This window comes from Equus caballus, chromosome 29, assembly GCF_041296265.1.
Source record: "Equus caballus isolate H_3958 breed thoroughbred chromosome 29, TB-T2T, whole genome shotgun sequence".
NCBI lineage: Eukaryota > Metazoa > Chordata > Mammalia > Perissodactyla > Equidae > Equus > Equus caballus.
Genome location: NC_091712.1, coordinates 38,833,345 through 38,856,249, shown reverse-complemented (window position 1 = coordinate 38,856,249; position 22,905 = coordinate 38,833,345). Strand labels below are relative to the sequence as shown.

The 22,905-nt window shown below is 41.7% G+C and overlaps 1 protein-coding gene across 3 annotated transcripts in view; it reads right to left on the bottom strand.

The window, feature by feature from the left end:
- The window catches only part of PRKCQ (protein kinase C theta), a 119,888-nt gene that overhangs the window by 29,070 nt on the left and 67,913 nt on the right, over window positions 1–22,905 (bottom strand). For all 3 annotated transcript variants that reach the window (XM_005606942.3, XM_070255005.1, XM_070255006.1), the window contains exons 12-13: window positions 21,945–22,105; window positions 18,454–18,627 (exon numbers count right to left, since the gene is read on the bottom strand). In XM_005606942.3, coding sequence (XP_005606999.1) covers window positions 18,454–18,627; window positions 21,945–22,105 — 335 coding nt within the window. The remainder of the gene's footprint in view (window positions 1–18,453; window positions 18,628–21,944; window positions 22,106–22,905) is intronic.

Sequence of the window (22,905 nt, the reverse complement as noted above, 5' to 3'; positions counted from 1 at the left end):
AATCGTGGGCTCTGACTCCAGGGCAGGGCTGGAAAGCATTCATTTAACACTCAGTAAGTAGTTCTGAAAATAGTTTATGGGCCCGGCACTGTGGCCAGAGTCAGAGTAGGATGCTCAATCCTGTCTCATCCATCAAAGATGCTGAGACACAGTGCTGCCTTCAGGGAGCTTACAATCAAGTCCGGTCTCATTTCTCTCCAGTCCCACCTTCACTTGTCACAAGCCACGGCTTATGAGCCAGCGTGTTGCTCCTAACAGAGGACACCATGCACGTTCTTAGAGGTTGTGCCCTTGAACGGCAGCCCTGAAAAGCAGGGCTGACTAGTCTTCGGCTTGTGGTCAGAGTGTCAGAGGTAAGTATGTTAACAACACTTTGAGCACCTCGATTTCGAGAGTCCTCGCGAACCACAGAATTAGTAATCCAAAAAGTGTGGAGACATTTGGCGTGTCTGTGCATGAATTTGCACCTGCAAACCTCACCTGGGTGACTTATTAACAGAATTAACCTTTAAGTTTTGACGTGAGACTAACCGAAGCCCTGAAGCACAGGAGGTGACGATACAAATGGTGTTCTGGTCTGAGAGTGACACACACTGCCTGCCATTTGTACTGAGGTCAGGTCTCCACAGAACTGGGAAACGAGGTAGTGTGGCAATTATCTCAATAATTTAGGTAAAGCTAAGTGTCACGCATTTTCCCAAGTTGACCTCAGATCGAATTTACTGGTTCCATGTATCTTTAACTGGAGCCCACTCTTTCTCTTGTGGACAGGCCAAAATTCTCTGTTGACATAAATCCCAACTTAACATTGATATTTCAAACACAATTTGAGATTAATCATTTGCTGCATCTGTACACACCTGCTTTCTCATTAGCACATCTTCCTTCTAGCTTTTGTTCTCACAGGTACCGTGCGAACAGCTTATAACTGTTACCTTTTTACCCCAAACTGTGAAGGCCCATGCACACGCAGTGGTGGAATCTCCTAAGGACTCAGGAGAATCAAAGGGATTAAAGCTTCAAGTAGGACCACTGATGCCGGTGCTCAGATGAGAGGTTCATCTGAAGTGTTAGGATGCTTACAAATTCCCGTAAACGTTGAAATTTCAGAACTTACAAATCGCAGGTTTGGACTTGGAGAAAGTGGGGTAAGGCTGGAGGCGCGAGGTCCACCCTAATTTCTCCACATTCCTAGCACAGAGGTCCCGTCGTTCTCACGTCTACATCAGACTCTGCACCTCTGGTGAGCGCTGGGGGCTGAATTTGTGCAGGGAAAGAGAGTCTACCAGGTTACGGGGTGAGGTTGATGTTTACCGCCATGGGCATTCCAAGAAGACGCCCCTGCCGTAGTGATTGTTAATTGAACAGTAATGGAGATTTACAGCATGTTGGATGCCACGCTTGATCCTACTACAAGATTTTACGGCTCTACAATAAATCTTTCAAAACAGTCTCTTCTAGTTTTCGTCTTTCTATTAAGCCGGGGGCACTGACAAAAGTCCATGGATGGTCTTTTGTTATTTATGATGGTGTTTTGCTTCAGTGGAAGCCTGTGGTTTGGGTGAATGCCAGCTAAAACGTGGGCTTCTTAAAAGGGGGAGAAGGCAGCCTCTGCCTGGAAGTCCAGCTCGGGCGGGCAGGATGGGGCGACCTGTTATCCCCCTAGAGGGTGCTGGTCTGAGGACTTCTGCCCTCTTCTAGGGCCTTCTGATAGCTATTTGGGAGTCTTGGGTTCCACTCATCCAGGGAACTGTTGGGTTCACTCTGGGCCCAATGAGATGGCTCTGTGATGAAATTACCATAAACGTATGCCCACGCAAACCCTGCAGTCCTGGGGTTTGGGTCTGAGGGTCACATTTTGAAAGGCAGATACACCTTTTAAAAGTGGAGTCCCAAATCCCGGTCATCAAAATTAAATATAAAGACAATAGACTCAAACTTTCATAAATGGCTCAGGAAGGAGGGCTCAGAGCCGAAGGTGACCTCCTGCTGACCTGGAACCCTGCAGGACCACTATCAAAAAGAAAAGTTGGGGCCAGCCCAGTGGCGCAGTGGTTAAATTCGCACGTTCCGCTTTGGTGGCCCGGGGTTCGCCAGTTCAGATCCCGGGTGCGAACATGGCACCTCTTGGCAAGCCATGCTGTGGTAGGCGTCCCACATATAAAGTAGAGGAAGATGGGCATGGATGTTAGCTCAGGGCCAGTATTCCTCAGCAAAAAGAGGAGGATTGGCAGCAGATGTTAGGTCAGGGCTAATCTTCCTCAAAAAAAAAAAAAAGAAAAGTCTACCCACTGGAAAAACTCTGGATTGGGCCAGGTAGAACCAAACCCAGAATGACAAGACTCAAGGCAACTGTGAAGACCATAGGCTTTGCCCTTACTCAGCTCAGATTGCCTCTATTTGTGATCTTGGAGAAGTCACTTAACCTCTCCTGAGCCTCATATCCTTCATTTGTGAAATGGAGGGAATAATATTCCCACCTCATAGGGTTGACATGAGTATTAAATGAGATGATACGTGTATAAAGCTAGCTCAGAGTTGGCACTCAGCATGCACCTGATAAACTAGAAACCATTTAAAAGCTGGTCCAAAAGACAGCAGATGAGAAGAGCTAAATAAATGAGGAGATAGTCCACGTTCACAAATAGGAAGACAATATTGCCAAGATGTCAGTTCTTCCCAGCTTGATCTATAGATTCAGTGCAATTCCAATCAAAATCCCAGGGAGTTATTTGGTGGATATCAACAAACTGATTCTAAAGTTTTGTTTTTTTTTTAAGAGGCAAAAGAGCCAGAATAGCCAACAAAATTTTGAAGGAGACAGAGTTGGAGAACTGACACCACCCGACTTCAAGACCTACTATAAAGCTTCAGTAATCACGACAGTGTGGTCCTGGTGAAAGAACAGACAAGTAGACCAATGGAACAGAATAGAGAGCCCAGAAATGGAGCCCCATAAATAGAGTCAACTGATCTTTGACAAAGGAGCAAAGGCAATCCAACAGAGCAAAGATAGTCTCTGCAGGAAACGGTGCTGGACATCCACTACATATTAAAATGTTTCCACATTTCTGAATTTGGATTATGTCCTATAGAATATATTTGCATGATGTTAAAAAACAAGCAAAAAAACTCCAGCAGCTGCTTCCCAGAGAAAGAATCTACACAGTCCTGAGGCTCTTGAAATAAAGAGGACCACAGGAAGTTAGATCTTCGATGCTGTCCTTTCTGTTCCAATCAGCAGCTGAGAGAAAATGCAGAGCATGCTAGTGGGGGGGAACGTGGGCTTGCAACCCACATCACACCAGCGTAGCCCTCTCTTCTTTTTGCCTGGGTAATACATTAACTGATGCCAAGGATTCTTCTGGGGAGTGAGAATTGAAGTGGTGATGGTGTTGGGGGATGGGACACTCCATATCTGCCCTAGACTTAGAATTGGTCAACAACTCCTGGCACAGCATTTGTGGAGTGCAAACTCTCGTCTCTGTGCTGTCACTAACTAGCTGTGTGATCAGGTCATTCCTGGGCCTCAGTCTCAACCTCTGAAAAATGAGATGTACTGGTGAGACCCTTGACTAAATTGCCCTTTACTGGCCTAAAGACCCCTGATTTTCACCATACACACTTTCACTTTTTTTTCCTTTTCCTTGGGGGAAAAGATGAAATTAAGAAACTGTGACTGTTGAGTACAAGACCCATGCCGTGCTTCCCAAATGATCAAATAAATATTGGCAAGAGGATGTTATGCTCGCAAAATTCTTAGGAGAAATCTTTGTCCGGAACAACACATATTTGAAGTATAATGAAGGAATAGAGATGAGCCTTCCTCAGAGGAGGTAAGCTTTATGCCTAGGCTCATTATGGCCCACATGACACCCCAAAGAAGGTCATACAATAGCAGTCAGAGGGCTTCCTCGCACTGAAGTCGTCTCCTGGTTATGCTCCTAGAGCTTGGCCATTGGTTGGGGGCAAATAGCTCTGTGTCCCGAGGGTCCTGAGCTTTCACAATTAATTTAACCCCACCACAGGCCAAGAGCTTAAAGCAGAAGAGGTTGGAATAGACTATGGTTTAGCACCATTGAATAGACCACAGGAGTGGCAGGAGATTAATTTTTTGATTGGTCTTCGTATTTTGTTTCCAAGTCGTGCATCTTATTCTCTTAGGAGGAACTCAAGCAGGCCTGCCTAGAGAAGAGTATTCTCTCTGATTTCTGGAAAGAATCAGAACAAAGTTGCAGAACTGGATCATTTCTAGGATTCTCGCCGAGTCCAAGTATTCGGTGAGTTTTTTTTCACTTGCCCATTTCAGTGGCAAAAACAGAACATTTTGTCAAGTAGTTACTTGGAAAACTGAGTTTTATAGTCAGAAGGTGGCCTTATTTAACCAGTTCCCTTCAGGAGGAAACACACACTAAGGTTCCCAGGACCTCTGTGGGTATCAGCTGACTGCCTTGTAAGGAGAGCGTTCCTATAAGGCTCCTGTCCATACCGGTCATGGTCTTCAGAGTGAGTTCCCTGAGTGTCCTTCCGCCATCCACTGACTTTATTACTGAGGCACTGAGCATCCTGCCACCCTGTCAAGGAAGTAGGTTTTGCTTGGGTTTTGACAATCCAATGACATTAGGGCCACTGGAAGAAGTGATTCACTGAATACCTCTGGCTAACAAGAAAGCATTCGATACACCATTCAAAAACATTGATTTCTCTCTCAACTCGCCAGCTTACAAATATACCTATGGCATGCATGCTGTCTGGATGCTGGACCATAGAAACAAGATAGTCAGTTATTTATTGCTCTGCTGTGATTTTCTGACAATTGAAGACAATAATTGACACCAATATCCTGTAGATTGACGGGTATTCAAAACTCTGTGGCTTTTTTTTTTTGTGGTGCTTTTTAAAAATGATATTTATTGGGGGCCGGCCCCATGGCCAAGTGGTTAAGTTCATGTGCTCTGCTTTGGTGGCCCAGGGTTTCACTGGTTGGGATCCTGGGCATAGACATGGCACCGCATCAGGCCACGCTGAGGTGGTGTCCTGCATGCCACAACTAGAAGGACCCACAACTAAAATAAAATATACAACTATATACTGGGGGGATTTGGGGAGAAAGAGCAGAAAAAAAAATGAAAGAAGATTGGCAACAGTTGTTAGCTCAGGTGCCAATCTTTAAAAAAAAAGTATTTATTATATTCTTGCAAAATCATTTAAGTATATATATATATTGAGCACCCAAAAATTCAAAATAGCCTAGTGTTTTTGCAAAGAATTCTGTGTTTGTGCACAAAGTACTGAATTTTCCAGTTTCTACAATCATCTTTCATTCCGTGGTTGATGGAACTGTATGGTTGGTTCTCGTGTGTTCTTACAAAAATATGAGACAGCACTTTAGGGAGATGCGAAAATCTAAATTCCTTTGTGAAATATCTATATAAAATGTAGCTGTAAAGGTGATTTATACTGGTATAAAGAAGGAAGGGAGGGCAACACTGTATACAAGGATAAAAATATTCAAATAGTTTGCTAATCCAAGAACTAGGAAAAAACCATTTTTCAGAGGACTGGTGTTATGTACTAATTTCAGTGGTATTCAAGGCCAAATCATTTAAATCATTCTGGTCTAAATTTAACCAAGACATTGCCTGGAATCTCTACCTTTGTGACTCCCGTCCTTTGTACTCGCACCATCGCCACACTGAGTCTCAACTGGTGTCAGAAGTGGAGGTGGGTCCCCCAGAGGGTAGACTACCTCAGCGGAGGTTTACGTCTTTACTTCTAGGTACTGTCTCCCAAAAGCAAGGTAGGTGAGAATTACAACCTGCGAGAGCTGCCTTTTTGACATCCTCAGCCCTGTGGTCATGAAGATATGGAGGGGCTTCCTGCCTGGAGGGAGACCACTGAACCAGGGGCAGGGCTGCCTAAGCTGGGTGCTCAGAAGGTGCACCCCAGATGGTGGCAGAGCTTGCACCCTGGTTGGCACACCTGCTGGCTTACCCAGACATCCCACGGGTGTACTTACACACCCTCTGTCAGTTTGGTCACAGCAACACTCAATTCCTTAGGTATGCTTCTAATTTAGAAGGCTGGAGCAATTCTGAATCTGGAGTACTTTATCTATTACTTTCTTCTATATTGAGCTATAAATTAAAATATCCTAGAAAACAGGCTTATTTCTTATTTCATAGGGAACATGCCATCAAAAAAAAACCCAACAGATAATCATATATGTACTTTTTTTTTTTGGTGAGGAAGATTGGCCCTGAGCTAGCCTCTATTGCCAATCCTCCTCTTTTTTTTTGCTTGAGGAAGGTTGTTACTGAGCTAACATCTGTGCCAATCTTCCTCTAATTTGTACGTGGGACATTGCCACAGCATGGCTTGATGAGCAGCATGTAGGTCCGCATCTGGGATCCAAACCCATGAACCCCAGGCTGTTGAAGTGGAGCATGCAAACTTAATGACCTTAACCACTACACCACTGGGCTGGCCCTGGTGCACTTTTTATATCCAGAGAGTGCGTGTGTGTGTGTGTGTGCGTGTGAGAGAGAAAGAGAGAGAAATGGCTGTCTGTAGACCAGCCAAATCATTCATTAGTGCCTGCTGACATTTCTACTGTAAAGTCTAATTAGCAAAATTCTCTGCCTTCAATGGATCCATTAGTATGTGTCAGAAGGAATGTACCTGAGTTTCAAGAGGTTTGTACCTTGCAACAGGAACTCAGGCTAGGTTCATATTTGCTGATTTACTTGTCCCACAGCATCTTCTTGCATTAACTAACCAATTATTTTCCTTCAACACAGAAGTACAAATAGCACTCCAATTCATGAATTTTAAAATTGTTTTCCCTGCTAGGATTAGGTCTCTAACAAGAGGAATACTGCAGTCAGACCTATGGACTTTGCCACCAAACTGAGTTTGAATCTTGGCCCCCTCCTTAACAGCTGTTTGACCTCTGATGCCTGGCTTACCCTGTAGGGCCACATAACTTTCTTTATCTGTAAAATGGGGATAATAACAGTGTCTGCTTCATAAAGTTGCTAGGAAGATTAAATGAGCTAAAATATGCAACGTGCCTAGAACATGGACTGGCACACAGTAAACGCTCCAGGATCATCAGCTGCTGTGATGATATTTACGACGATAGTTATAATTATATACGAGACACACGCACGTACATGTTAGAAGTATATATTCACACCCACAGAAGGGTCTCAGGAACGCATTGAGTTTTAACATGAAAGGCAACTTTTAAGGAACATAGGTTTGATGTGAAAAGGACCTACTCTGCCGAAGATTTTCAAGTTTCTAAATTATCACTGCTATAAAGAAAAACAGATGCAGGAAAGAAAAAGATGAAAGGAAATACTCAAAAATCCTTCCTCTGGGTGCCTTTGAACAATATAACTAGGAACGACTCTGTTCTTTTTATAACACTTTTGCGTATTTTCCAATTTTTAAAGTATATTTTGGTATAATTACTTTTATAATTAGGGAAAACAAACTTTACTTAAAAGTTGTAAGTGTAATTACTTTTATAATCAGGGAAAATGTTAATGAATTTTACTTAGAGATTATAAGTGATTTTTCTGACACTTTATGTTTATATGGTAGAGAGTCTCAGTATTTGTAAGGGGCTTTGTTATTCTTGTTCAGATTTAGGCTACGAAGAGCAGATTCCCCAAAGTATAGGAACAGCTGAAGCCTTCCACTCTAGTCTATATATCAGTTTCAACAAGGTCTGCAATAAGTCTGATTCCTCGATAGATTCAAAGGAGTATTGCTACTGGTTGTGCTGGCATGGAAATTTAGATGAAGCGTGTGATATAAAGGAAGGTGCTGTCTTTCGTAGCCCACCTAGGTGCAAACTAGCAGGTTAAACATTATGAAGGAAGTATGACCAGGCACGGGGTAGTAGTCTGATCTGACGAAAATACTTTAAAATCACTTTTGAGCCAAATAATCCAAAGAGAATGATTCTTTCAAGAAAGAAACAGAATAGCAGAAAGACCTAACAAGGGAAGTGTCATTAAAGTAAAAATCTATGTTCACCGTATGAAAGAAAAATGTTTAAATGCAAGATTAAAGCGATAGATTTAACAAAGTCAGTTGTGTCGTTCTCACAGGACTGTGTTTGCATACACAAATATCATTTAGAGAAGCGGAGTCCTGGGGCTGTCGACATATACCAATATTTAAAACTTAAGATAATTCTTTAAAAGGACATTTTGTGAACGGATATTCTAGAATTAGTGAAGGGAGGCTTGCAAAGGTGGACTCAAAAGTTATTTCAATAGATCTAGCTTCTACACTGCCTTCTTAGAATGATTAAATTTCTTTTAACAAGAGAAAGAAAATAAAGAGCATGGAAAATAATTTAGTAATGACAATTCAATATAGCTAGTCAGATACGGAATAAGTGAAAGAACAGTTGCCAAGTGTGCATATGCTACTGGATAAATGAGAATTGCAGAGCATTAAAGAAATGAGCTAATGATTTTTATCAAGCCAATAACAATTAATTTTGAAAAGACACAGAGACCTTGGCAAATATCATGCAAATAAGGTCAGGAAGACAGTCTCCAGCTCCAGAAAAAATAAACTGGGAAAAGGTGGAAAAGAATAACTGTAGTCATTTTTTCTAGGTTTTTTTTCCATCAAAGGCTAGTAAATTAATAAATTGTATACAAGAAAAGATTTGCAATGTCTAAAGAAGAAATAAAATTAGAATCAAAATATTTATTACAAAATATCTAAGTATACCAGTACTCCTTTCAGAGTATCATGTGTTAAGCATATGTAATAAATGCTGCAACATCCAAGATGATAGTGTAACAGTATTGCAACCGGAGAGGAGAATTCAGCCCTACTTTGGGAGGTATCCTATTACAGCCAGTGGAAAGAGCTGGGAAGGGCACCCTGGGAGACAACGGGGAGCCAGTCCCTATCCAAAGTTAAATGAAAGAATCCACATGAAACATTTAGCTCTGTGCCTGGCATATGGTAAGAGCTCACTACATATTAACCTTTATTACATATATTGTTGTTATTTTATCACATAGGGAAGGAAAGCTTTAAGTTATATTATATTCAGAACAAGGATGGCTCTAACATTTGCAAGGTCTGGAGCAGGAGTACAAATGGATGCCCCACACCATATGTCTGAGAATTTAAGTGTTATAAATCAAGATCACCAACTATTAAATTAAATCTATTCTATATTCCTGTGTATGTTCTCTCTCTCTCTCTCTCTCTCTCTCTATATATATATATGTATGTATACCTTCATAATGAACTTCTTGAGAAGGTCTTGAGAAATATACCTTCATAATGACCAAGAAATTAATTTAGAAATTTAGAATTCCTCCAAATTCTGCATCAGTTAATTGGCCACACGGAGAAAGCCCCCTCTCCCAACAGAACCCAGGAAGATGTCCACACATGCTTGGAGCTATTTGAGTATGGAATTCTGGGGTCCAGAGCATGACTTAGGAATAGGGATGAGGGCCGAGGGGGCATGACTCCTTGCTCTGTGGGGAGAAGTGTGGCTGGAGGAAGGCCAAAGGGAGGCTCCTAAAGTGAGAGGCTTGAGTCTAAAGTTTAGGACCTATGATGGATAATTCTCCAATTAATGAGTTGTGAGTCGGATTTGGTGTTTAGGTAGTACCTTGAAATCTCAACTTTTCTGATAATTTTGGATCGATGAAATGATCCAGAAAAGAGTACTGCCCTGTGATCAGCCAGGCTGATCTTTGAATCTCAATCTCCTGAGCTGCAAAATGAGGGATCTGACCCAATAACCTCTACAACCCCTTCCTATGCTTAGAAAGTCCTGTATCTATTGAGCCTATCCATATAAGAAAAGCAAATTAGTAGAACAAATCAAATTAGTAGCCATAAGCAACCAAGATGTCCCCCAATAGGTGAATGGATAAGCCAACTGTGGTCCATCCAGACAATGGAATATTATTTGGCAATAAAAATAAATGAGCCATCAAGCCATGAAAAGACATGGAGGAACCTTAAGTGCATATTACCAGGTGTCAGAAGCCTATCTGAAAAGGCTCCCATACTGTTTGACTCCAACTCTATGACATTCTGGAAAAGGCAAAACTATGGAGATGCTAAAAAGCTCAGTGGTTGCCAGGATTTTGGGGGGAGGAGGAGGTGAACAGGTGGAGCACAGAGGATTTTCAGGACAGTGAAGCCATTCTGCATGACACTATAATGATTGACATCTGTCACACATTTGTCAAAACCTAACGTAAACTATGGACTTTAGTTAATAAAAATTTTATCAATATTGACTCATCAGTTGTAACAAATGTACCACACTAAAGCAAGATAGTAAAAACAGGGGAAACTATGGGGGCTGGAGGAGGGAGGGGATAGAGGGGAACTCTCTGTACTTTCCACTCAATTTTTCTGTAAACCTAAATCTGCTCTAAAAAATAGTCTATTAATTAAAAAAAAACTAGTAACTATAGGTTAGCCAATACATTCAAAGTAATGCTATTGTACAAGACTAGAAGAAAAACATTCTTTAGATTCCCCCTCATATGGAACATCAATAAAAGATCAATAAAACAATGACTGAAGAATATGGAGACACATAAAGTTCTACTAAATTCTTATGTTTATTTGCCCTATAGAGGTAGAAATTTACACAAAGAAGACTTGCAGGTTCTATTTAAAATCTTCCTTGAAAATATGATTTCTAGAAACATGTATTTATTTTGGTTGATAGTGTCCACTTACAACATTTGTAACTGCTCTTCTAGAAATGTTTTTTTTCATAGAGTTTCTTGGAGAATTACTGCTTATTTCTTTTAACCTATTAAATACTTAAGATTTCAGAGCTCATTCACATCCAGGATTAATACAAATCATTATAAAATGGATATAGACAGTAAGTTTTATTTCAACTTATTTCTTTGTCTTGAAGGCTGTATTCACCTTGCCAATTTCCAGCCCTGGGAAATTCCCATCACTCACTCTCTCTCCAGACTCTGGTCCTTAGATGATCTGGTCCTTAGATGGTCTGGCAGTTTGTGCTTCTGTCTCTGACTGAATCTCTACTGGAGCCCCTACTGTTGACATTTCAAGCCTTAGCTGTGTCTCCAGGGTCTGTGTCCTGTTCTGTCCCTCTCGTCCCCAGCCTGAGGCAGCTTCCTACTTTACTGCGATGAGGCAACCTCAGTGAGCACTCTGAAATTTCCCCTCCTTCCAACTTTGACTCCATCGTCCAGAAGTGACCTCTCTCCTTACCAGCTTCTGCTGTATTCTTTGTCCTAACCCCTTCCTCTTCCAGAATCTTCCTCCCTTTTGTCTGGTCTCTTCCTCTGTCTCAAGCATTCTCCACTAACTCTTCAACCCTGTGATCATAACAAGCTTCCATCTTCTGAAATGCACTTTCTGAAAGACTTGTGTATAACACCGAATCCGCTAACCACCACGCCCTCCTCGAGACTTTGAGACCTGACAGAGGCCCTCATCCTTCTACTGAGATGCTGCTTCCTGCTCCTCCTGAATGGCCTCCTCACCACTCTGAATACGTGGTCCCCTCTTTCTTGAAATTCTTCCCCCTCCGCTGACCCAACTCCTCTGGCTCTCCCCACAGCTCTCTGAGTGATCTTCTCTATCACTTTCTTTTCCTCTTTCCTCCCACTTCTTAAGAGGGGGCTTTTCTTTGGTTTGGTCCTTGAACCTCTTTACTGGGTTTATTCTAACTCTCATATAGTCCCACAGTTTCACCTAGCGCCTGCTTGCAAGACAGCCCCACATTAATCCCTTCCTCAGGCATGCACCACGACCCCCTCAAACACAATGTGGTCTTTGGTGTAACAAGGAGCAGCATCTCCAAGTGCCCTGTTCTGAGAAGAAATTATTGCAGGGAACAATACATATGAAGCTGCCACATGCTATTTATCATGTATTTTTCTCTAAGACCGCTAGCTGAGAAAAGGACATTGAAGTGACAGAAGTTTTGATGTGGAAAGACAAGGAGATAAGATGATTTGAGCACAAGATCCTGGGAACCCGGGTGAAGGGGCAATGATGGGATTGAAGGGAACAATAAGTGGAAGCGGCTGTGCCAGAAATGGACATCCTTTCCTCCACAGTTTTGTCGGGACCAGCCTTGCTGGCACCTGAGCATTCTGGCAAAGATGTTGTAGTCAATCAATATAATTTTCCATAAGCCCATTTCTCTGTTTTGTTTTTCCTCCCCAGAACATTATCTAGCATTCTGAAAATGAAAAAGAAAAAAGGAAAGACCAAACATATTTTTTGACATCAAAGAATGTAATATTTAAATGGAGAAACAGAATAAGTGCCCATGAAAATTGTCACAGAAAAGGCCAAGCAATACAGTAACAAAACCACCTTTCTGGGTCTTGTAAGCTGAGAAGCCTGAGGGGCCAAAGATACTGGTAATTAAGTAGGATTTAGTGACTTGGAAAGCCGTTGCGGAGGAGGTATCTTTGAGCAAGCTTTCAAAGGAGGGCGAGCAGACTCACAGATGAGAGGCACTTGCCTAAGACACTCTTGAAGGAGATGCGAAATGCTCATGTCTTGTGGGAAGCTGGTGACAGTCCTGTTGGGGCTTTGAGAGAACAAATGACAGAGAAACAGACTGACAGTATGGGCACATGAGATGTGAAGAAACATTACCAAAGTCACACGAAGGTGAGAAAATATCTGTGAGCATAAAAAGCAGGTGTTCAGACAGGCCACGGCATTTCAGACTTGCCGGGCTTCCAGCCAAAGAATTCCTGAGCATTTGCTCATTAACTGCTGATTATCTCCCGTGTCTTTGGGTGGGAAAATGTAAAGCAAGCTTTGTGAGCACAACACAAATTTACCATAAATCTACTGTAAATTTACCAATTCTTGTAAATTTACTGTAAATTAACATCTGCTGAATCACAGTTTGGTTGACAGAAAGGGCATCGGAAGCACATCAAAGGGATGTGTAGTTTCGGAAATAACTGTTTTCAAGTATTCTTTGTATCAGAAAACTGCCAGGGTACTTGAAAGAAAAGAGACTTACCCATCTCTATAAATGGGGATGGCACAAAAAGTTAATTCTTGTCTTCGTTCACGGATAAGTCTTTTTGAGGATGTGGTTTATGTGTTTTTTCTTTTCCTTGCTAAAATCGTGATACTTTGCCAGATCCCAATTTAACTGGAGGGCTTATGGATTAAAGTGTTTTTAAGAGCTTCAGATGAGGCCATTTCTAGTGAGATGCTTGAAATTAAAAACCTTCTGGCAATCTTAGATGGATTTTTACCTTCATACCATGGAAACCCCAGAATGACATACTTTAAAAAAACTGCCATGTTGAAGAATTTCTATTTCAAATAATAATAATATCTTATAGTTGGTATGGCACTCTCTCCACAAAGGATTCTCACATCTCTGCAAGTGCTAGTTTTCTTTAACATTATTCTTTTGGAGGCAAAAAGGAGAGAACCAAGGATACAAAGAAATGTGAGGCAACTTGGAAGTCCCATGAAGTGTCAGGCAGAAATTTATGCCCTGAAACTATAAACAGAGGGATGAGGTTGGCCCGGAAGTCAAGCTTGGTGTGTTTTATAAATGGAAAGTGAAACTCAGTTTTCTTTTGCATAAAAGAGAAATCTCAAAGTAAGACTGACAAAGAAGGTTCAACTGGCTCCACTGAGAGTGTGGAAGTCGAGGGCAGCGGTGTAAACATATGAATTAACACGAGCATCCTAACTCCTGACATCGTGATGGGGAGTGTATATCAGATACCTGCAAACTGCTGACCTTCTCTCACGTTGAACCTAAAGAGGGACCCAGAGATGTGCCCCTACGGTCTGAAACTTCTTCTAAGTGTGAAATTGTAACACTTCTTAGATTCCTGGCTTCCAGATAGACTTGAATACAGAGAGTCCTTTCAGAATTCAGAGGAAACACAAATGCATGTGGGCCATAGTTCACTTTTAATTTCTAAGGAAAAATTATTTATTTAAAAAAACAAAGCAAAACAGTGTTCTCACAGTGTGAGATGCATCTTGCCTTTCCAAACAGATTTGGAACTAAACCTTCTTATTTTTCCACGGTGTTATCAGAGATAGATGAGAGAATCTTTGGATACTTGAATTATTGATCTCTCTTTTACTCTAGCGTAATTAAAAAGAGAGGAAAATTATTTTTCTCAGCGTTTTTTCTTCCGTGTAGGTGAACATTTAGTTACTGCAGAGATGACATGTCACTAAGATACTTACATGGTATGAATGTTATAGGAGACAGCAATCTGGACACAGAGTCCCATGTAAGACTGAACACTGCTCCCAGGTACCAGCTGAGTGGCCTTAGGCAAAGTTCGTCTTTCTTAGTCTCAATTTACTCATGGGTAGAATGAGAGTAACACCTTCACCAGCGGGGTTAACAGAATTAAATTTGGATAATATGCTTGTTCTATCCTCTCCTTCTTCCTCCTGCTTTCTGACTAGAATATGGCTGTGAGGACTGGGCTCCAGCAGCCATGTTGGACCAAGGAGTATCCTTGAGGATGGAAGCCTGGCTCTGTGGATGCTGGAATAGGGAGCAGATGGTGCCTGGATCTCTGACAACACCATGGAACTGTCAAAGCTGCTTTGAACCAAGCGTGTCTCTCCTTTTATATGAAGAGATAAACACTTCCATCTCATTTAAGTCATTGTTATTTTCTGTCCCTGTTACTAGGAGCCAATGCAATTTCTAATTGATACACACGTCATTTCACACCTAGACAATTCTGATATTGAGAGAGAGCTTTTAATACGTACAGTTTTTAAAATAATTCTGTTTATCAAGAAAATCAATAGTGATCTCATTATTAATGCTAACTTGAAATCAAGAAAGCAGAATATTATTTTTCCAAGTTAGGTACAACTTTCTTTTCTATTTAATTAGAATTAGGTAGGAAAAGGACATAACTTTGTAATTTAATCCCCGTATAGTTTTAGAGTCTTACCTCTTTCGGAGAAACATAAAGAACTTACAAACAGTAGGTCCCCAAGAAAAATTAGTTGAATTAATTTAACAGCGACCTTCTAAAGTAATTTGTGAAATGCATTTTCAAGGTTTTATGATTAATTTGTTTCTAATAGTTTTTAATTTCCTCATGAATACAGTTAAAAGATTTATGACAATTGTAGATAAACTTTTATTGTGGACTTTCTCTATTTTTAGTTTTCTTTAAATGTAAATAATGGAAAAAAGCTACTGATCGTATAGGTTTAAAACTCAATAGTACGAAAGTTCGCTGGTGTACGTACTGCATTTGATACTGAGGGGGACCATGCAATTAAGCCCTGTGGACTTGCATGTGAGACACAGAAAACAGAAACATTAAAAAATAATAAACAATAGTAAAAAATAACGAAGAAAATGAAAAGTCACTGCTTTCTCTTGCTAAGACAACAACCTCTCATATTGCTGATTTGTACTAGACTCTGATGCTGATAATTGATAATTTATGTCACACATTGAATGATGCACAAAATGATCTTGATCTAGTCAGAGAAAATTAATTTCAAAGATTCTTTTCTTTTGAGCCTCATTCAGATTCAGGTTCAGATCCAGCTCATATCGTTTTGCACATCTATGGCCCAAGCACTGTGCTTTCACATACACTACCTGGTTTATACCCCAAAACCCCTTTTTACAGTAAGGCTTACTCTCTACCTCATGATGGGGACGAAGGTAGCCCCAGAGACTTGCTGATAGATGGCTTTGTCCAAGTCCGCAGCTATTTTCACCTTCACAACTTCCTAAATGGCTTTATCATATTTTCACACCTCAACAGGCCATATGTCCCTTGCTTAGGAACTTTAAAAGCCTTTCATGATTTAACCCACAGGCCCTGATACATAACAAGTGAATAACTGTTCTCACAATCTCCTGAACAATCTGACATTCAACAGGTGGGCTCTTTGGAGGCAGAAAGCAAATGAGTAATTTTCTCCAAAAAACAGCAATTCCCTGGAAAAGTAAATAGTTCATTTATCTCATCTAATGTCTTCACTAGGGTGCAAAGGTGACTGTCCCCTAAGAAAGGCCATTCCCAAAATGTTCGAGAGCAAATCATCGTCCACACTGGTTGCTGCTTTTGTACCCTCACCTGTGGTGTCTAAGTGCTCATTGTGTTTGACATGCGAGGTCTGAATAACAAATCAGGACACCTCAAAAACAACTCAGGGTCCTTGAGAAAGTGCAATTCCACCTTTTCTTCTTTTCCATCCCTTATTGCTAAAGGGACTCAAACTCCTCAAAGTGTAAGTAGTGAGACAGTCATTTTTACACATGATGCACACACTCTCTGCCACTTTTTCTCATGCATTTACGTCTCTGGTTGTGATAAAGCATTTCTACCGCATGGAAACTTAAGAGCATCTCCTGGGACAGGGAAAGAAGTGAACACTACCTGAAGCTCTGATATACACCTATTTTCTAAATTGGGATTCATAACAGCCTTCCCTATAAGATACGGAAGCAATCATACGTACAAATGTAAAAACAGTGCCAACTGTGGCTTGATGGCTTGATGACATGATGCCTCTAGACATCTGGTCTGAAGTGTATTTAGCAGTTTGATACAAGCCTCACAAAATTCCAAAAGAAAAAGCGAGGTCATGCACCTCAGGGTGCACAGCAACTCTAGAACACAGACCAGGAGAACACGGCGGAGTTCCTGCTTTGCCTGCTGCTAACACATCCACACCATCCCAGATCAACAGATATTTACGATCTCCAGGAGGAGATTTCTGGTGGAAAAATCTCTCTAACTCATGACCAGAAATTCCAGACTCCTTCCTGCCCCAGAAAATGAGCCTGCTTTCTCTGAAACAGCTTAATTATCATGCTCCCGTCATTCCCTCATGCCTCCTCTCGTGCAGCTGCCACAACTCCGCTCCAAGACCCTTTCTGCCTATTCACATTCCAGTGTCTGTTTTCTCTCCGCTCTGGTGTTTAGGGTCTGCATTCTGCAACTGAATATTCCTCACCACCGCTGGAAGTTTCCCTCTTATTCTCAAGGTCAGGAACTGTATGAAAAATCTCCACATCCTCCTCAGTGCTTTGAAGACAGTGGACGATCACTAAGTGCTTTTTCATGGTCCGGTGTCCCTTTACGTTAGCTAAGTGTATTTATTCATTTATTTGTTCGTTAAACCTTTGTTGAGAAGCTACTGGGAGCCAGAGAAGGGGCGATGAAAGCTCGAGCTGCTGTCCACGATTTCTGACCGATTCCTACAGTCTTCCCATTAATACTTTCTGCGACTGGAGGCAGCTCAGAGGACCTGTTACTCACGCTGAGGTAGGACATTACCATCAAGGCGTGAAATAGAAAAAGAAGGAAACCTCTTCATGCTCTTTGGACCTTAACCACATGGCCCCACACGGGTCTGCTCCTTGTTCTAGCCTACATACGACAGGGACAGGGCGTAGGAGAGTAGAAAAATGCAAGGAGAAACTCGTCATGCTCGTGCATGAAGACTGATCCACGTGGATGTTCATTTCAATGTTATTTAAATCAGAACAAAAAGTTAGAAGTGTTCTAATTAGATAAAGCATGTTGTACAAGACTATCCACAGATGGGAGGAAACGTATATAAACGAGTGTTAAAAACGCAAGTTACAGAACGGTAGGTATTTAAAATGAGTTGTTATTTTTATTTTTAAGAATCCACTGGGGGGTGGGGAAGCTAGAAGGATAAACTTCACAGTATTGATGGTGAGTATAATCAAGTGGGAAGATTATAAATGATTTTCTTCTTTGAGCATATAAGCATTTTCCAAATTTTCTAAAATGATCATGAAAACTTTTGAGTTGGAAAAAAATAAAATTAAAAATGTTTTAAGGAATAAGGGGATCAGGACGAGAATCCTCCTGGCATGGCAGAGCCTCTGACAATGTCACCCTTTTATGTCACTGCTCAGGGCCTTGCTCACTGCCAAAGCCCCTGGAAAGGCTGCTCCTCAGCTGGCCTCATAAAGGGAAATAACAGTGCATGTGAATTTTGATCTATTTTCCAACTTTTGTCTCTTCAAATACACGTGTGGTTGACGGACAAACAGGTGTCACATCCCCCCCCACCCGCCCCGCCACATACACAAAGTACTGCTTTGTCAAGCAAGCCACAGACTTCTTAGAATCCTGGTTGTTATATAAATTAGACAAAATTCTAGAAAACAAGCAGACAGACAAATCCAGAAATAAAGCCTTTTCCCAACAGACTACATTAAAAAATTCTAAATAATACTTCAGTGGTGTTTAGAGAAGACACTCGTTTGGATGGATGGAAGGTGGATTGAAAAGTAACAAGGAAAATATGGAGGCAACACCCCAAGTCTCCCACTGGGGGTGCCACCAGGGGCCCCACGCTTCTTCAGGCAGATTTACTGGGCGAGAGGTGGACCAAGGGCTGTCTGGGCCGAAGCCTTACCTTGGTCTGGAATGTACAGAACATGTGCGTTAAGAACGGATGCTCCCAGGCCAAGGAGAGAACTCTCTTCTCCACCATTGTACACTCAACATCGTCGTCCATCAAAACCACGTCTTTCTTTAGGGCTTTTATTGCGAAAAATTGATTGGTTTTCTTGAACTCTGCTAGGAAGACCTAAAAGGAAGGGGAAGAAGTCACTTTATTTTAGAATTTGGATTCATGCTCAATAAAGAAGAGACACAGTCTAGAGGGAGATGTGTTGGGTGAGAAAAGAGGATTTCTTCTCCAATGCCCACCTACCCCTGTACAAAGACAAATTAGCATGCTTCGCTGGTTTAGAGTATTATCCAATAGGTTCATATTCTCTTTGCACCTTTCAAAGGGCTTCACAAAACTACTGTGCAATTGGATGGGTTATTCTCAATGCTGGAAAATTCCACTGAAACAAGTATGCCCTGTCTTCCCAGGGACACAAGTAAGTTATAATAAAAATTCACAAAGTGCATATTGAGGGAGGAAGCAGCAGGTAACAGAGAGGAGGACTCGACTGTGCCTGAAACATCACTGCAAACGAGCAAATAACTTAGCTCTAAGTTTTACCCAGGTTTTCAAGGAGAAAGAGAACATGAGGAATAGAGCTCTCCTTCTGTGCTTAAAAGAATGCACACCGTTTCCTCTGATGCCACAGACATTGATACCATCTTTAGGAACTACTATGTGTCAGACATTCCGCTATGTACTTTATCAGTGCTATCTAATTTTATTATCGAATTTAATTCTTAGCTCAGAACTTGCAGAGTTCTGAGATAGAGAGCAATAATAAAAAAACTGGGTTCAAGGAGTAACCTCACTCGCTCAAACTCATGGAGCTGCTCAAAGGAAAATCTAATTCCAAAGTTTACTTTTTCTACTTGATTTCATGCATCTTATATGAAAGGACACCAGGTGGCATATAATGGAGAGTTTCTACAACTTTCGCTTTTACAAATGATGCAGCAACAGACGCTTGACAGTTTTGAGGACATGGCCTTTGAGGACAGAAAACTCCAGCCTGGGTCTCATTTCACACACCAGCTGTGGGAAAGTGGACAAGCCAATTAACCTCTCTGGGCTTCAGTTTCCTAACTGTGTGTAGAAGAGATAACCATCACCATTCTCTAACTTACGGGACCATTGTGAAAATCAAATGGGATACCACATGGGAAAGTGACATATGAACTATAAAATACTCCTAAGTGACACTTACTAGGAACACTTGTCACTTGTTTCTTTTATTGACTTTCAGGGAAGGTTGAAGCCAATGATGCTAAACCCATAGGGAAAATGCACGTCTATGTTTAAAATAAGATAGTGCAGACACATAACTTTGGGGTAGGTGGCTTGACAGAGGCGACAGAGCTTAGATGAGAACTGAGGCAAATACATGATGTCAGATCCCCAGAAAATACACAATTTGTTCTCCTGGGCCTAAAAGTAGATTGAGAACAAGAATATAGAGGCTGCCATTTTGGTGAGGAACCAGACTTCCTATATAGAGCGAAAAGAGAGAAGAAAAACAAGTTTGGAGTGTTCTGAGTGTCGTGAGAAAGGAAACAGGGTTGTCTCATTCCGCTTTGCTGTTTCAGCCTCCTGTCCTCGGCCCCGTGCTCCAGTCTTCTCGGTGCGTAGGGACCCGGGGTCCAGATGGAGGGGAGCATATGGCTCTGGACAGAACCAGAGGATACCTGCGGCTCTCAGTTGTCCCTTGGACTGTGTACTAAGGCTTGTAAATATTAACGTCAGTTTAACGTCTTTCTTATTAACCTTGTTCAAATGTAGACATCCACATGGGAACAAAGAAAGATAAACATTTCATTAGCAATTAAAAGTACTCTTTTGGTAATTGCTTCTTTCAATAAAACATCCCAAAACCAGCCATAAACTAAGAAGCTGAAAAGGCAATTTCCATCTCTATAATGTGCTTTCAATTTTTTAGTAACGGGTTATAATTGCACATTAATTGATGCTGAATTATAATGAAGACTGGGCTGTAAAATTGCCTATTACACTCAGATTAACACCCAATGAGCCTACTGTGGTTCATATTATTGTGGAAATGAACTAACGGAATTAATGGCTATGTGCTCCAGTTTGCAGGGCAGAGTAGATTTTGCTGAAGGCGATGCGTTGGTGTTTAAATCCAAAAGCCAACTGCACCAGTGTCATTCAGCTGTGGCAATGCTCCGTTGCATTTTAGTCTGTTTATTATAAAATAAACAAGGTAAGTTTTCCAGGCAAAGTCTGGTGAACAGGTGCTGAGCATAATGCTGGGCTTCAGATATGCAAATTCATGGAACAGTATTCTCTGGCTAAAATTTTCCTAGGAGTCACATCCAAGAAGATAAAACAACTGGGAGTGCCATTAATACATTAGATATCCTTAATATCTAAAAGAACCTAAAAGCCTATATTCCATAGCACCCCTCCATAAGCTTGAAAATTTTCTGCTGTTACTAATTGATTCAGATTTCTTAAATTATGTTTTTTTCCTCCCTCCTTTGCCCTCTGTGACTGACAGAGACAGCCCATAACTTGAGGGTGTGGCAGGAAGAATTCAGAGGAGGGATTTTCTCCGTGAACCATTTCCCAGGACTCTCAAGCGACAGCCTTGTTATGGGCTGAACTGTGTCCCCTCCAATAAAGTCATCTGTCGAAGTCCTAACCCCAGGACCTTGGAATGTGACTGTATTTGGAAACAAGGTCTTTACAGAGGTGAAAAGGAGGTCACTAGGGTGGGCCCTAATCTAATCTGACTGGTGTCCTTATAAGAGGAGATTAGGACACAGACACAGAGCGACGACCGTGAGAGGACACAGGGAGAAGACGGCCGTTGACAAGCCAAGGACAGAGGCCTCAGAAGAAACAGGCCGGCTGACACCTTGATCTCAGGCTTCCAGCCTCCAGAACTGAGAGAGAATACATTTCTCTATTCTGAACTGAATACAGAAGTCTGTATTCTGTAACTGAAGCCACCCAGTGCACGGGATTTTGTTAACAGCAGTTCCAGCAGACCACTACAAGGCAGAGGACATCTGATAGAGAAATAAATAGAGAAAACAACAAATGCAAAGTAAAACAACACGCCAGGTTTGAGAAAGGAGCAACAGAGGAAAAACAATAACAGCGAAACCAACCGAACAAAAAACCCGTGTGAAACAGGAATGGGCGGAGACATCGTCCCATTTCTTTGGCGTCCAAAGTGGGATGTACGCCTTTGATGCAAAATGGTTTGGGCACAATGATTTCCAAGAAGCAGAGGCTGCTCCAGCCTTAGAGTTCTCTGAGTCCCTATTTATCCAGACATCTCTCAACACCATCACAAAAGATACAGGAACGCTCTCTCTGCACAACACACACAGTTCTGGGCCCATGAGTTCAGTTCCACTGACCAGGAACTTCGCTCTTCAATTTCTGGAAGTTGGTCCACAGAATTCTAGAGTACCGTATCATACCTTGCCAAAACTTCCTTTCCCCAACATTTTGTGCAAGATAAAGTCCTCGATTTTTAATTTCATATGTAGAGATGGTTTTTCTGCGTTTAGCTCAGGTTCTGGATGATGGCACATTTTCTCCATCCCGTCCAAAGGAGACTCCCAGGAGATGCCCTGAGGCTCTGAAAATGGAAGCCGGTGGTTAAAACAAGGAACTATGGAGGTCATTCTAGCAATACTCTCTCTTTCGCTTCCCCTTCTGAGGCTCCATCCGCAATAATGCGGGAAGGGGTTCCCCGTGGCTTTAATGCCCCCCCTTGCACCGGGAGGGCAGCATCTCGTTGCTTGTGAGCTTGGCCTTTGGGGCATGGACTGTGTCTCTCTAATTACCCAACAGATTGGGAAAAACGTCAAGCTGTTAAACATATTCCGGGCAGCAAAAGACTATAAATGCAAATCAAGTGAGCACTTTTCATAACGTCAAATCACGGACCCATAGGGATTTTAACCAAATTTGAGGAAAAATGATCCTCAATTGCTTGTGTGGCTCACAGGCACAGTGGTATCAATTCCCATGACTAACCCCGTGAGGAGGAGGACACGGACAGCAGACTGTTAAAGATCCCAATGGAATCAGCCAACACAGTCTTCAAGTCAAGATGCTGCCTGCTGTGAGCCTGCTGTGAGCATCTCTGAGACACAGTCTATGTCACTGCCTAGAGACCCTTCCTAACTCTAACCCAAACCTTTCTTATAAGTTTTTAAGTTGATTTATTCCTCACCCAAAGCCAGAAGAGGTATAGAAAAGTGTTATTGGACTCTTTCCTCCACTCCCTTATAACATTACTTTTATTTTTCAATCCCTAGGTTTATCTTTCACATTTTCCCTAAGTCCAAGGAAAATAAGTATTTTATAATGTATGCTGAAATTATTCGGGCCCCAGAATCACGTGGTCATGTCCTCTTATGAACAACCTTCCAA